We start from the raw sequence: 16,385 nt of genomic DNA on the forward strand, positions 1-16,385 counted from the left end.
CCAAGGCCTCAGTAAAAATAGTTTATCAAGATAAAGATGCAAAAACTATCTTTCTGGACTAACTTTGTACCAATCCAGCCATGAAAAAGAAAGACAAATCCTCAGATTCATAGACACTTCTCAAGGAATGCCTTTGCTCTCTGGCTTACTCAGCTAACACATTCTCTGGGCAGCTGGAATACAGTTTGAATACAGAGTCTTTGTCCCCAGGATTGCTTTCACTGCTGCAGATTGCAAGTTGAAGAAATGCATGTGTTTGTATACTGCAGATTTCTAGCTTTCTTGACTTTTGGCTCACTCCGCAAGTTTGTCTTAACACTCCTGAAGGCTTACTGCCCGTCTCTACCATAAAATCAGTAATTCCCAGCAGTGCAACAAAGAGACAAGCTGCTTAGACAGCAAGCTGAACTTTTAACAAACAAGCCCTCTCTAACGTCAGTGTTAATAAATCATTAACTGATGGCCCATACTGGTATGGGGTATAGAGGTTGATAGAACAGGATCCCTAGAGGGACCAGCCTGGGGAGGTCACCCCTCTCAGCCCCTTCCTCCTTCTGCTATCCAACAGTCTTCAGAGTGCCATAGACCAGATCACTGGTATGCTAATGAAAATACCTATGTTCCATAGCAAGATAAAGAGAGGGGAGAGAAGGAGGCCATCATCTTGCAAAACTTTGCCTTTTGCATATTTCATCTGAACACCCATGTTGACAACTAGGGCTTATCCAAGTGCCTAGAAAGAAATAATGTATGTTGTTCATTACTGGCTTTTGGCCAAAATGAAACATAATGGTAACCAACCGTTGGAGGCTGGGAGGAATGGCTGCCAGTCTGTGTTTCAGGAAATATCCTGAAAAATGTGTATGCGTTTAATACTTTGCTGGAAAACGGCCTTATTTTTGAGCAATACTCTAGCCAATAACATCGTTAACTTCTCTTCAAAGATTACATGTTCCTTATGCTTCAGTACTTAACAGGTTCAGTCCATTAATAATCCAGATTATGCCTTGCTACCTATCTTCCCTTTTGTTTTTTTCCCCCAGTTCAGTACATTAGAAATATTACTTAACTTGATATAAATTCAATGCACATTATATCATTATTACTACGGTTCTTTCTAGTAGGAGTTTATACTGAATGTATTATGGAAATGAAACATGAGAATACTTCCAATTTCTTTAAGGCGTCTGTAATAAAATGGAACGGTATGGCATAGAGCACCTTAAACCCCTGACACTGGCTTCTAAGATGCTCAAAGACTTGAAACAATGAAATTGCAATTGGGAGCAGCAGATGAAGATGTTTAAAATAACATGGGAAGCAGTTACCCAAAAATGTGGTTTGTTTTTTTCATATGGGTCTCAAGATGAAGATATTCCTGATGCCAGTGAAAAAATAAAAATACTGCATTTTCACTGTTGCTGCACACACAGTAAAATCAGGAATGGAAATGGCTCTTCTTGTTGCAGCTACAGCAAAATATTTTGCCCCCAGTTTTCTTGCTCATCATATTCCAAAATATTCTCCAGATGAGAAGAAGTTTCCAGTGCTTGCTTTTGGACCTTCAGGAGCAAAGGATTTATTTTGCTTGTTTTAGGTGTGAGAAGAAGCTCACCGGTTAGTCTTCATTTATATTGGCAGAAATAAGGTGCAACGCACAGAGCTTTGCTGAAAGGCTTTTTGCCACGGTCAAAAGAATCCAGCCAGAAACGGTTTATTTAGATTTAGACAGGCATAATTCCCACCAGGAACTCTCTGCTTGGTGTTGGTGGGAAAGTTGAATCAGACAATTAGAAAAACAGTTGAGGTCTTGAAGTTTGCTCCCTACTAGTTAGTGCTGCCTCAGTTTTGTTGGTTTTGCTTTAACTTGCCTTAATGAATCCAGTTCCAAAGTACTTGTACACATTTTCTCTGCCTATCTCAGCAAAAAGTGAGCAAGGATGGGACATATAGGAAAGGAACAGTAACACCATTCTCATCAAAGAAACCCAGTCTTAGCGCCAACAAGAAGATTAAGTGCAGCACAATCCAACAGAGATATATTTTTGTTCAAGAAAACTATTCTAGGCTTCCTATTTTGAGGCAAAAATGTTATTTATTGAAAATAATATTAAGTCAAGAAATGAGACTTCTTTATAGACTAGTTTTTTGTATCCTTCCTGCTCTACCTAGATAGCAAATTTTGATAATGCAATGTAGATCCTTAACAACAAGAACTTCATAGTTAGTGTGGCGGTGTATACATTACCAATTCATTTTGCTTCCCAAAAATGTAAACATGATAAATCCAAAGAGGTTATTGAGCAGCAGACTTAACTGAGGCTCATTTGTTCTGAATTTGTTCTCCCTGTTTTATACTGCAGTAGATTCTGTCTTTCTTAGCACATGCTCTCTTGCTTCACAGAGCATCATGTTGTGTCCTCTTTATTCATCCAGTCTACCCTGATGTCTTTAAACGTCTGCATGGAGTATGGGTAGCCACATTCTGGCTTGTATATGTGCCTGCTGAGTACCCAGTGAAGATGCCGGATCTTCCTGTGAATCTGAAGCGGGTTTGACAAGGGTTTTACCCTCAGCCTAGTTCTTATTTTAGCAAAACCTACAAGATAGAGAGCATTGGCTTGGACTGAAAGCAGCAAGTAAAAGCAGCTTGACATGCAAGGACTCCCACTGGCTGCAGTGTCTGCCACATGACTTTCTGTGCTCAGCTCTAGTCTAGCTGGTTTGGGAAAGCTTGCTGTACTGCAGTCACATCTCTGATAGCAGCAAATGTAGCTTCATAGAAGGAAGCCAAAAAAGCCAAAATGGAATTAAAAAAGAAACTCCTTTGCATGTCAACATATCAATTCCAAAAGCAGCATTCACAGTGATAGAATGCGTGTGACGCAGGGTAGAGGGCCTAGAATCAAATTAAACATCACTGCAAAAAAAAGCCTTATTTCATATAGACATTCTAGTTTAAAACTGTGCTTTGACATGAGTGTATGCATGTTGTACAGTAATCATAACATGTAAGGCACATCACAGGTGCTGTATATGCTTCTGAAACTTCTGCCTCTGCATGTGTCAAGTCTTGGGGTTGCATGTACCAAAACACAAAACATTGATGAGTGCAAGCTCAACTATCAGTGCTGTCAGACCCATGTGACTGGCTTGCTTTCTGTAACTTTCTACTGCTTTTACATGTGATAATGATGGTAAAATGACAGATTGCATATAATTTGATGATTTTTTGGTAAATAGTAAATAACCCAACTATGCTTATTAAGAGTTTCATAGTATCTGTTAGTAATGAGACATATGGAGGTACACAGCAGTGGATACATTCTAAGTACACAAGGTCTGAGCTCTGGTTGCTGTAAAATCACTGATGGTTGCAGAATAAAAGCACTCCTACAAGGTAAATAACAGATGGAGGAAGTAACAGACGCAAGCAAAAATGCATTCAACTGAGTTTCAGGAAGAGCTAGTATGGAGGAAGAAGGCAAGAGAGACTTGACCAGTGAGGAGGGCACATTCAAGTTACAAGAGCTTTATAAAAGGCACTAAGTTCCTAAAACAACAAGGAAAGGCAGAGGAGGGCAAGTTTCACAAAGGCAGACTGAGACAAGGCTCTGGAGAGCATCCTCAAACAGCACCTCGGTTAGTAATGGAAGTAAATTGCTTTCCCAGTGACTGTCAAATCACTTTGTTTTTTGTTTTGTTTTTTTAACTATGATAGAGACAGATGCCATACTGATGGATGCCAAGGATCACAGATGTCCAAATGATGAGGGAGTTTATTCTTTTTAAAAAACAACAAACAGGAACTTGTATCATGTAATCAGAAAGAATTATGGGAAATTTTAGTCTTTTGAACATACTTCTGCATCACCGTCAATCAACATTTTTACCATAACTTAGAAGATCGTAACTATTAGCTACAGCCTTTTGATCTGGAAACTCAACTATAATTATTTCACAGAAGCTGTTTGTAGGTCTCTTGCAGTTCTCAGATCCAACCGGCTGAAAGCCACCAGGAAGGAGACCAAATTTTTTAACAGTATTCTTTGTATGTACTTATTTTATTAACCTTTCTTGACAAAATTGAACTAGAATTCTGAATGGGAACAAAGCCTGTGTCTCTCTGTACTTAGGAGCAAACAAACCAAACAAAAGAAAACCAGTAAGCTGTTCTTTAAATTTACATGTAAAATAGCATATGTCACTGTTCTGTCTTAACTGAACCTACTCCTACTGCAAGTTGGTGGGTTTTTTTTCCCTAAAAGCAATAAAACCCTGCAATACAAATATTTGCTTCTAGAGCAGTAGCAAGCTCCTGTTATGTACTGCCTGCTCATAGCAAGCAAGTATTGAAAACGAAATACATAAATTGCTGCAAATATAAATGCTGCAAATAAATTGTTTGAGTTGGACAGGACCTTTAGAGGTCATCCAGTCTAACTCCCCTGCAATGAACAGGGACACCCACAGGTAGAGCAGACTGCTCAGAGCCCTGTCCAGTCTGATCCTGGGTGTCTTCAGGGGTGGGGCATCTGCCACTTCTCTGTGCAGCCTCTCCTTATTTTTACAATAAGGCCACCACCCTTGCTTTAAAAAACTTCTTTTTCATGCAATCTAAATCTCTTCTCGTTTAGTTTGAAATCTTTTCCCCTTGTCCTATTACAACAGACCTTGCTGAAGAGTTTGTTCTTTCTTACAGCTCCCTGTTAGATATTGAAAGGCCACCCTCAGGTCTCCCCACAGCCTTCCCTCCAGGTTGAACAGCCTTGTCTCTCAGCCTGTCCACATAGGAGAGTTGTTTCATTTCTTGAAGCACTTCTGTGACACTCCTCTGGACACACTCAAACAGGTCCACATCTCCCCTGTACTGAGGATTCCACATCTGGACACACTATTCCAGGTGAAGTCTCTCACCAGTGCAGAGTAGGGGGGCCTCGCTCACCCCGCAGGACATGCTGCTTTTGTTGCAGCCCAGGATACTGTTGGCTTTCTGGGCCACAAGGGAACATTGTTTGCTCATGTACAGCTTGCCATCTGTCAGTATCTCCAAGTCCTTTACAGAAGAGCAGTGCTCTATCCTTTAGTTTGCCTAAGTTATATTGATTGTTGGGGTTGACATGACACAGGTGCCAAACCTTGCAGTTGGATTTGTTGAACCTCATGAGATTCACCTGGGCCCACTTCTCAAGCCTGTCCAGGTTCCTCTGAATGTCATCCCATCTTTTGGGTGTACTGACCACACCACACAGCTTTCTGTCATTTGCAGACTTGAAGAGGGTGCACTCAATCCCACTGTTAAGTGTCGTTGAAGATGCTGAAAGCATATGTCCCAGTATTGAACTCTGAGGGACACCACCCATCACTGATCTCCATCTGGTTGTTGAACCATTGACCACCACTCTCTGGATGCAATCATGCAACCAGTTCCTCATCCTTTGAACATTTTGCCTATCAGATCCATATTTTTCCAATTTGGAGATAAGGGCATCATGGTGTCCATGTCAAAGGCCTTACTGAAGTCCAAACGTGATATCAGTGGCTTTTCCCTTGTTCATTGACACAGTTACACCAGCATAAGAGGCCATGAGGTTGGTCAGGCAGGACCTACACTTAGTGAAGCTGTACTAGTCATCCTACATCACTTCCCTCTCTTCTATATGCCTTAACATATCTTTCAGGAGCATATAAACCAGCATAGAAGTGAGACTGACACCTTCTTACCCATATTGAAAGTGGATGTGATGTTGCCCTTTTTTCAGTCACCAGGGACTTCACCTGACCACCATGGCTTTCCAGATATTGAGGGTGGCTTGGTGGCTACATCAACCAGTTCCCTCAGAGCTCTGAGATGCATCTCTTAGACTATTTATTGCTGGATTGGCTTTTTTTTTTTTTTCTCTTTCCCAAATTTATCATTTCATAGAATCATAGCGCTGTTTGGGTTGGAAAGGACCTTTAAAGTTTATATAGTCCCACTCCCCTGCAATGAACAGGAACACTTACAGCTAGATCAGATTTCCAAAGCTATTTCCACAGCTGCAGAATTTTAAAGAATTATCCAATCCCTATTAATGAATTAATGTGGCAATATATTATGTATTGAAGAACAAACCAGTTGTGACAGTCATGTTTCTCAGGCCTTTCAACAGACCTACACATTCTTGGAATGAGTTTTAATTTTTAAACAAAGTAACTATGAGAACCAGTTCTTTGTACAGAAAAAGCTCTGTGAGATTGCAGTTTTATAAGCAAAAGAGGACCTTGAGAGTTGACACTGGCTTCCAGAGCCATACAATAGCAACCTCTTGAATCTAGTTATTTGGAATATGAACAGAAACGTAGGACAGCCCCAAACAAACAATAACAGGTCAGGATTACTTATAACAAAGCAGAAATTAATATGACTACTGTATTTCCACAGTGCTGTTATCTGGCACACCATTACTCCATCAACATGAGCTGTCTGCTTCTGCTTTAAGACTGGCAGTTCTGACATGGAGTCTACAGCGAAATACAGCTCTATTTTCTATCAGTGGGATATTAGCTGTATAACTATAAATATAAAATATAGACTTCACCTGGTGTAAATGATATTTTGGAGCTCAGAAAATTGCCTGGTATCATCTTGGTAGCCTTTATCACAAAGGCTGCTGGTACTATGCTGTACACTTTACTCTTTCTACTTGATCACTATAATGCAAGGATTATAAGACTTTTACATCCGGGATTTGTCTGTCCGATTTTAGACTTGTGAGTGCTTCTGAGGTATGATTCATCCCAGGAAGGAGATCAGACAAACTATATCCAGCATGTATTTTACTTCATCCACTCCAATAGGAGTCACAGTACTTAGGTGAGACACAGATGCTTGTATTGTGGATGGTTTCAGTTAGAGAATCTCAAGTCATCTTTCTCTCCAGCTGTGTGTCTCAATATAAAGAGTAGCACAGAGAAAATAACATTAATAAAACCCAAAGCAAGGCCACTTATTTGTAAAGCATCATGGGATCTTAAGGCTTTAGGGTTTTCAATGTGAACAGATTGGAAATCACAACTTCAGGGCTCGTAACATCCAACCAGATTCTTCGGATGTTTCTGTTCCCTTGAAGAAAAAGCCATGTCTGCTATTACACCAAAAATGCTTTAAAGATCCAGCTGTTTTACACTCCTCACTGAAAATCACCCAGCTACTGCACATTCCAAAGCAGGGGAACAGACTCACTTCTACTAAGTTGTATTTACACTAATCTGACCCCAAACAATTCTACTTAGAATCAAATTCCACCCTAAAGAAGACAGATACAGCAAGTTAGAGGTGCAACATGAAACACAGCCAAAGTACTGTTTCAAGAATTCAAATATCTTCTAAGAATCACACTTCTTTTCTGCAGCAGGCAGAATTTTGCTCCTTGAGATTCATTCTGCAGTTTCGTGGAGAAGACCTCTATGAGCTACTGCACTCTGCTTCCTGTGAAGAACTTTTCACAGATTTGCTGGAAACATGGGCAGATACATTTCTTTCTGGGCTTGTGTGGACCAATTATTAACAGCTATTGGTCAGGCAGGGCCAGCTGATTGAAGGCGTCTAAGCATTGCAAGACCTAAATGAGTGAAGAGCTAATATCACATTACTCACTTGAAAAATCTCCTTTTCGTACCACCCTCCTCCCAGGAAATGAAATCTGAGATGCTAAATCACAGAATTACAGAACTGCAGGGGTTGGAAGGGACCTTAAGAGATCATTGAGTCCAGACCCCCTGCCAAAGCAGGTTCTTTACATAGGTAGGTGTTCAGACAGGTCTTGAATGTCTCCATCAGAGGAGACTCCACAGTCTCTCTGGGCAGCCTGTTCCGGTGCTCTGTCAACCATAAGGAAGTTATTTCACATGTTTGCCTGGAACTTCGTATGTTCAAGTTTTAGGCCATTGCTCCTTGTCCTATTGGTATACACCACCAAGAAGAGCCTGACCTCATCCATTTACATCTCACCTCCCTTTAGATATCATAGCATCATAGTATCATAGTCTCGTGCGGGTTGGAAGGGACCTTAGAGATCATCGAGTCCAGCCCCCGGGATTCGAGCCTCTGTGTAGCAGAGCGGCACTTCTACCACTTGCGCCACAGGGGGATTCAAACTCCGGGCCCCAGTGTTGCAAGGCGGCATCCTTAACCACTGCGCCACCGGGGCACACAATTTATAAACATTAATCCCCCCTCAGTCTTCTTTTTCCCCATGCTGAACAGATTCAGGTTTCTCAGCCTTTCCACTTATGGGAGATGTTCCAGTCCTTTTATCATCTTTCTGACTCTCCGCTGGACTCCTCCTTTCCCTGTCATTTTTGAACTGGTGAGCCCAAAACTGGGCACAGTAGCCTAAATGTGTCCATGAATAGGGAGTACTGCACAGGGAGTCCCAACTTAGCACTGGGCTTTTTCTTCACTTAACTGGTTTTCTAAAGCAGTATCACTTTATCTTCTGCACCAAAGCAGAGCTTTTGCTTAGCAGCATTCCCTTGCAGGAAGTGGTATGGGTAAAACATGCTGAGATTCTTAGATATGTCTTACTCTATTCTGTAGGAACAGTTTCAAGATCACAAAGGTGGATCATCAACATCTTTAACAGCCTTACAATAATAAGGAGCAGTGTATGTGCTGGGGAGGGGGGAAGGGTTCTGCCTTGAAAAGAAAGAGAAAAAAAAAACAACACAAAAAAACCCCACAAGAGCATTCATTGCCTGCAGCCCTATGCAAGATTGGTTACCATCTGCCTAATTAAATTGACCATTTGTCCCTATTAGAGGCAGCTGTGCTATGTAAAGCAATTAAAGTGGCACTGGGCAGGGGGTATGGGTAGGGAAGTGACAGTTTTTGGTGTGGGAAGGGGGTATTTGAAGTGCTGACATCACTGAAACATTCTCAACTATGAAGAGGTGATACATTCAAGTGTATAACCAAAAAAAGACACGCACCAAACATGAGCCCTTTCAGAAGCGGTAACTCAAGAAATGTCCTTCCTTTAACATATCCTGCATTCCTTCTGGGGAGATTTACACCAAATAAAAGCACTGTGTCTCTGACAACGCAAAGCATTCATAGTAATGGGCCACAGTTTTACAGCATACGCATTTGCCTTTTGATATAGGACATCTGTGAGCCAACGACAGCAATAAATCTCAGTGTTACCATAGATGAGTTTCCAAATTTTGGTTCAAACACTATCAAATTTAACTTATCAGCTCATTAAGATAAAACAAGCTCTTTTGTCATGAGGTTTCTGATTTGTTATGCAGTTCCAGAACCTGGGACACAGCAAATAAGTTCCATTTTCCCTTTACTATAGTGTGAATGCTTAATACCACTGGCTATCCTTATAAATCACGTAAGGGGAAATTACTACTTGAGCCCTTGTTATAAGAGGGGAATGTGTGATGATTTCAGTATGTTTCAAAGAGACATTCCTAAAATACCTAACTCTTCTGTCATTTTATCATTCTGTAAGGCCTGAGCGTAGCAGTTATGTCCCTAATCTACAAGCATGCTGATTTTATTTGTCAGACTTCAGGCTCTACAGTGACAGGCTTTTAAGCTGGATACATCCAGAGTAGCAGAATTTGTGTTTTAGAAGTGGCAGCCTTCACTTGAGCAAACATGAAAAACTGTCTGCAGTCTTGCAGAGCACTTTGCTGCAGGAGACTCAGTCCTTTTATTAGGGGCAGAGTGTAGTGTTCACAGGTACAGCCTTCCATAAGGATAAGACACTGGAAAGAAAGATACAGAGTGAGAGAATATTGTCGCAGATGTAGAAAGGAAGATTTGAGTGTGCTCCAGACTAGCTGGAACATCTCCAACAAATAAAATCTAGTGAAGTCATGTGTCATGTATGTCAGGGGTAGCTGCAAGGAAGATAGAAAAAGTTAACTTTTTTTTAATGCATTTCACAAAATGTGTTCTTATTTTAGAGTCTACATATCGTCACCAAGCTACCATTGATGATGAAGTGGTTTCCATGGAGATACTAGATACAGCTGGTCAGGTGCGTGAGTGCATGTGCCAACATTCAATGCCTTGGCTTAGATGGGGAACAGCGAAGGGGAATGCGGTGGTGGCAGTGTGGTGGGTGGTAAATGTACTCTGCTCCCAGGGACTGAGATATGCTTCTGAACAGAGCTCTCTCTCCTCCCTCCATCACAAGGTTGCTGCCAGACCCAGTGTGCTAGATCCAGACCTTTCTGCAGGAGACCCTGCTTACAGTTTTCAAACACTATAAGAGCAAAGTCAGGATTTACACTGGGATTAAAATTATTTCTGCTTCATTCCTTGACTCAGGACCAACCGTATAGTGTGTTATTACTATTCAGAAAGCCATAGTCAATTTCTCCGGTCAAGTGATGAGGCTCAACAAACAGTGATTCTCAACAATCTGTAAAACAGTTTTGTCATAGCAAGGATCCCCTTCCTTTCAAAACATCAGGCATTCAAGCTGCACATTCCCATGCATTCTGTGTGCTGGGTATTCTTCAACAGAGACCCTGTTATGGTTGCCTGCTACCAGCCTGCCCGTGACAGGCAGCCCATGACAGCTTGTCATGGTAGGTCTCTGTATTGGGCTTACTTGACAAGGTTTTGTTAGCAGTGGGGCTTCAGGGATGACCTCTGTGAGCAGAACCCCATGTCACATCAACCTCAGCTGTTCCAAAAGGGACCCTCTGCTGCCAGAGCTGAGCTATAAGCAACATTGGGTGTGTGCTCTGAAACATTTTTAAGAAAGGGTTAAAACACTAATATACAGCAACTGGGAAAGAAGAGTGAAAAATGAGAGAGAAGCAGCTCTGCAGCCACCAAGGTCAGTGCAGAAGGAGGGCAGGAGATGCTCCAAGCATGGAACAGAAGTTCGCCACAGCCCATGGAGAGGTGCCTATGGTGGAGCAGGAGGTCTGCGGAGCTGCTGCCTGTGGGGTTCCATGATAGAGCAGTGTGCTGATAAAAGATGGGCCCCATGGTACAGAGCTGTGTTGGAGCAGTGAGCTGCAGTCTATGGGAAGCCCAGGAAGGATCAGTTCAGGAAGGATGGCATCCCATGGGAGGGACCCCACATGGAGCAGGGGCAGAGAGTGACTGTTTAGGAGAGGCAGAGATGGACTGACTACAGCCCGCATTCCCTGGTGCTGCACATGGGGAAGAGGTAGAAGAGGGTGCATAGGGGGATGGTAGTTTTAATTTGCCATGAGTTCTCACTAATTTAGTCTGTTAGTAATAGGCAATAAGTTATATTAATCTCCCTATATTGAATCTTTTCTCTCCATGACAGAGTCCTTGAGCCCTTTTTCATCACTTTTTCTCCACATATCCCATTGAGTACTGGAGGAGAAAGAGCAGTTGTGGTGCAGTTTACCTGCCCATCGTGGTGAAACCACCACAGTCTCCTATGCCATACAATAAAGAGAGTGATGTATATAAAGTACAGAAACAGGCAGATGTATGTGGCTTTCCAGGCTTTGGGGAAGCAGTGTCTGTCTGAATGAAGGCTTGGCCTGGCGTCTTTCCCAAAAATCATATTCCTAATGCTGGTGTCTGTCTTTTCAAAACAGGAGGATGCTATTCAGAAAGAAGGACATGTGCGATGGGGTGAAGGCTTCGTCCTGGTCTATGACATCACGGACAGAGGCAGCTTTGAGGAAGTTTTACCACTGAAGAACTTGTTGGATGAAGTTAAAAAACCCAAAAATGTCACTCTGATCCTGGTGGGGAACAAAGCAGACTTGGATCACTCCAGGCAGGTCAGCACAGAGGAAGGTGAAAAGCTGGCCACAGAACTAGCATGTGCGTTTTATGAGTGCTCTGCTTGCACAGGAGAGGGCAATATTATGGAGGCCTTCTATGAGCTCTGTCGTGAGGTACGGCGTCGAAAGATGGTCCAGGGCAAGACTCGGAGACGAAGCTCCACCACGCACGTCAAGCAGGCTATTAATAAGATGCTTACCAAAATCAGCAGCTAAAAAAATCTGTACTAAGCCAGAAAAGCATTATAGAGCATATTAGCTTGTGGTAGGGACAAGGCAGGCAGAGCACATTTAATAAAAAATGGTCAAAGCTTTGCTATTAAAAAAATAGAAAACTGAAACCACACCACTTTTTGAGTAGCATGGAATCAGACTTCTTCCTGTTTCAAAATGTATTATAGCCACACTACTTTGGGCTAACGTGGAAAAAACAAACAAACAAAAAAACTGCAAAGGACTAAATGATTGTGGGGGTTGGCACTTACAGAGTATTTTCTGCTTCTACAAGGCTGGCTCCAATCCCCTGCAAGTCAGTAGTGCCTAAACATCATTCCCAGCCAGCCAACTCCTCAGTAGCCACTTAGTTGGAGAGTAAGAGTCGGTCTTCAGTCCAGCAACAACCATCACAACTGGTAATCTCGAGACTGAGGCTGCTGTGTTGTACCAGAAGGTTCATCTGACACCTTTCACCAGCTCTAAATTGGCGCATTGTGTGCTTTTACTCTAAACAGTCCTTCCTTGTTGTCATTTTGTCAGATCTATGAGCGCCGATGTTCTTAGCGAGTTATGCAAAAAATACAGTAAAGGTCTTTTTCATGGAATGTTTAGCTAGAAAGACAAATATTTCAATGGAGCTGAAGTTCAGCTGCTTTTTGAGATCCTCTAAAACTACAGAATTTATCAAGAAATAATCAGCTAGTCCAGTGGCATTTCAGCGTTTCCTCCTTGACGTACAGTATTGTACTTGGGGAAATGGGAGTGTATGCATTGGGAAATTAAACTTTAAAAATAACCACATTTCTTTTGATTTCATTATGGGTAGTTTTTAGCTTGTGTTTATAATTTTGTTTTGGATTTGTTTCAATTCAAGTAGTTTTCCTTATTCTGTCTTTTACTGAAGAAAAGCTTTAACCATAGGAAGGCAAATGTTTAAATTCTGAGCCCAAATGTATGTAGGCTGCTCTGAAATTATTGCCTCCTGTTTTGTTTTGTTTTGTTTTTTTCCCATGTAAAGCTGCAAAAACTACAAAGAGCACAATAGCACTATTTGGTAGAGAAAATTCTTAGCTACATAACGCTACTTTTCAACACAGTTACCACCATCAGCCAATTTATGCAGATAAGTTGATAGAGACACTCTTCATTTCATGGTGTAACAACTGGTGCATGGCCGTTTGAAACATGGCTTGTATTTCATGTCACTGTCACCACTGCAGAAACACACCACCCACTGCATCATTGTGCTGACACCCACTGTTTGGTCTCCAGAAACATTCAGCAAGTGTCCATGAATATCATTTGGTGCCGTTTTTTCCACGTAAAGGAATTCACTGACACATCTTTGCCTCATACACACTTCCATGTCAGATGCCATTCTGTCAGACTGCCCCTCTCCTGCCATCTGTCACACAGCAACAAAATGTAACAGAATATTGGTGGGAAGGTTCAACCGCTACTGCCATACCACCACCACCCGCCTCTGAGACACTGTGGCCAACATAATAGAATAAGCAGCATTACTATTGGAGCAGCCCTTGTAATTCAGTTGTTAATGGGCTTCACCATATCAAAAGGCCATAATTTCCAGTTGTTTAACTTGCAGATGTTGTTTGAAGCACTCTGTGGTTTAAACCAGCATGGTTTTTGTGGTTTTACCTGGCATTTTCAAGTGAAAGTGCATTTTATGATATTTTTGGTTCCTGGGATAAAAGGCATCCAGGTTTTTTTCTCCTGCTCTTCCGTCATGTCTCACATTGAAGCCAGCTATCAAGTTTTGCTCCTGTCTACTTGTCCTATTAACTGTACCGGTGAAGTCTTCTAGAAGAAGTAAGAGATACAACAGCTTACACTGGAAGACTTTCTGACAGTGCTTGCCTCACAAATTATGCTGCATCCCTTTAGGCATCTTCGTGTGCAGCTTAAACTGACATCATGTAGAACCACAGCCAAAGGGTAGGGTGACAAATGAGATTATTAGCAGTACTTGCTTCTGAAGAATAGTCCTCTTATAGCAACTGCTTACAACTTTATTCTCTTCTTTATTCTCCTCTGCTTTGCACTTCATATGGTTGTTCACCTTTGTGAGGAAATAACACCGAAAGGCCATCAAATCCAATTTGCTATAGATGTACAAGAGTGAGGATATCTAGTAAGACAGTACTTCGTACAGTTGTAGGTAGCCATATAAATGATGGAGCAGGCTGGAGAACCAAATCTGTATATCCCCACATACAGAGAAATGTCCCAAGTCAGGACTTCTCAAAGCACTGGCTTAAAGATATTTATGAAAGTGATTTAAAAAAACAAACAACAAACACCCAGTTTGCATCAATGAAAATCACATTCAAATGTGTACTATATTTTTGCTGTTATTTTCTCTGTTTCCCCCATTGTAGATAGTGAAAACTCATTCCAGTCTTTCAGAATCAATATTTCTATTTTGGTCCTCATATTCAGGCACGTCGCCATACATCAGCCACACACCCTGCAGTCAAAACCATCGTGTGCTTCTGGGCAGGTGGTTTTGGCAACAGATTACATCACCGTCTCCATGACACATTTGTTCCCCAACTATCGGTCATGCCTCTAACTGTTGTTAAATAAATAAATAAAGAGGAAGAGAGGTTTAGCCATTTTTTAGTCCTGTTAGTAATATGGAATCAACATGAGTATAAGAGTGTTAGATTAATGCACTGACAGTCATTAACTGAGGGTCTGAACTTGCAGACATGTACATTACAATGTTAGGAGAAAGAGTTAACATTTGCAAGTTCAGGCATTAAATCAGTCTGCTGTCTTTCAAATCAGTGTTGCATGAATCCACAGCAAACAAAATCCTTACCTGCAATCCCATAGGAACGCAGCTGATGAGGAAAATCATCATGTTGGTATTCTAAGCAATGATTTATGCCTCTCTAAGACAACATCAACAGTTATTTTCTCTGTAATCCTTTCTTAGACTTCAGAGTAGAGCAGGATTTAAAATAAAAAAAATTAAAAATAAAATAAAAATTTATTATTTTTTTAAAGTAATAAATGAATTACAAGAGAAAATAAATAAATCATATTTGTATTAAGAGAACTGAAAGGAAGGAAAGCCTAAGGTATGGCCATAATACTTTCCAAAAGAAACCCAGCAAATTATATCTTCTTTATAGCTCAATGGGGAAGCTATAAAATCTTCATGAAAGAAAATATTCCACTGTGCAAACATCACTTGTTACATAAAGAACCTCTAATAAAAATAGTAACATTCCTTTGAAAAGACTGAATTTGGAAACTGCCAAACATGATAAACATTCAGTCAGAAAGGAGGCTGCTATTTTATGACCTTTCCTCCCACACAAATACAAATTTCTTTACTTAATTGCTCATTTTTTTTTCTCAGTGTAAGAGGCTGCTTGACAAGCCAATTATGATAGAGTATATTATAATCAATTGATACATACTACATAGTATTAAATGCAATTTGATCTACTGTTCCTCACAATGTAGCAACATATTATTGGCTATGCTATAAATGCGTCATATTTCTACAGTGTGCAAACTGAGCCCCGAAGAGGCCACGCACTGTAAAGACCAAATGCAACATGAATTTGCATTCAGTAGCCATTTTGCAGCAGATACCAACAGCGTAAATTCTGTTTCTAATGCTGCTATTTACACATACAATGCTAACAATCGGTTCCTCTCCTCTGCCCTTTCCATTTCTGGAAGGGAAGACAGGAAGGAAGAAAAACAAAAAGGGGGAGGAAAGGTGAAATGGACACTTGTTACCTACAAGTTGATTGTCATTTATTAAGTTTTTAAATATTTATCTTCAATTGATGAAGAGTTAGTTTTGCCCACGTTGCAAGACCTGGATCAGGAACCAATACTTCCCTAGAACTTTGACAATCTTCATATCTGGGGGTTCGGTGCAACCAAGGATGGAAGTGGGGGTCAGCCATTGAATTTGCACCTGGATCCAGACACGTTGTCCCCAAACCTGGGGATGGTTGCATCTGGCAGTTTGCTACAAGGCTAGTTGATTTTTATATATATAATGATCTGTATGCATTTTTACATTAAAAATATGAAAGCTTGTGCTTGTAGATAATATATAAGAAAATAATAATAATAATAATAAAAATGTGCTGTCTGTACTGAACTCTTATGCTTTCATTTTCTGTTAGTTATCTCCAAAACACTGTCATGTAGCTTTTAAGTGATCAGTTCCAGAATTCATGATTCAGGGTTTTTATCCTTTATCTTAGGAAAACAAACAGTGAATTTTGCCTGAATAAGCACTTCAGCATTTTGATCAGTTTATTTGATCTTATTTGTCTGCTAAGCCTAGAATCAAGTGATCAAACAGAATCTACAGTGAAACACAGCCCAGA

General features: G+C 40.9%; 1 protein-coding gene across 4 annotated transcripts in view; it reads left to right on the plus strand.

The window, feature by feature from the left end:
* LOC107314892 (ras-related and estrogen-regulated growth inhibitor) overlaps positions 1-16,153 on the plus strand; it is a 104,958-nt gene extending 88,805 nt beyond the window's left edge. For all 4 annotated transcript variants that reach the window (XM_015864681.3, XM_032445231.2, XM_015864691.3 and 1 more), the window contains 2 exons: positions 9,964-10,037; positions 11,593-16,153. In XM_015864681.3, the coding sequence (XP_015720167.1) occupies positions 9,964-10,037; positions 11,593-12,000 (482 nt within the window). In that variant the 3' untranslated portion in view covers positions 12,001-16,153. The remainder of the gene's footprint in view (positions 1-9,963; positions 10,038-11,592) is intronic.
* Positions 16,154-16,385: the final 232 nt, after the last annotated feature.

Source organism: Coturnix japonica, chromosome 1 (genome assembly GCF_054131305.1).
Source record: "Coturnix japonica strain WE chromosome 1, WE-NBRP24, whole genome shotgun sequence".
Lineage (NCBI taxonomy): Eukaryota > Metazoa > Chordata > Aves > Galliformes > Phasianidae > Coturnix > Coturnix japonica.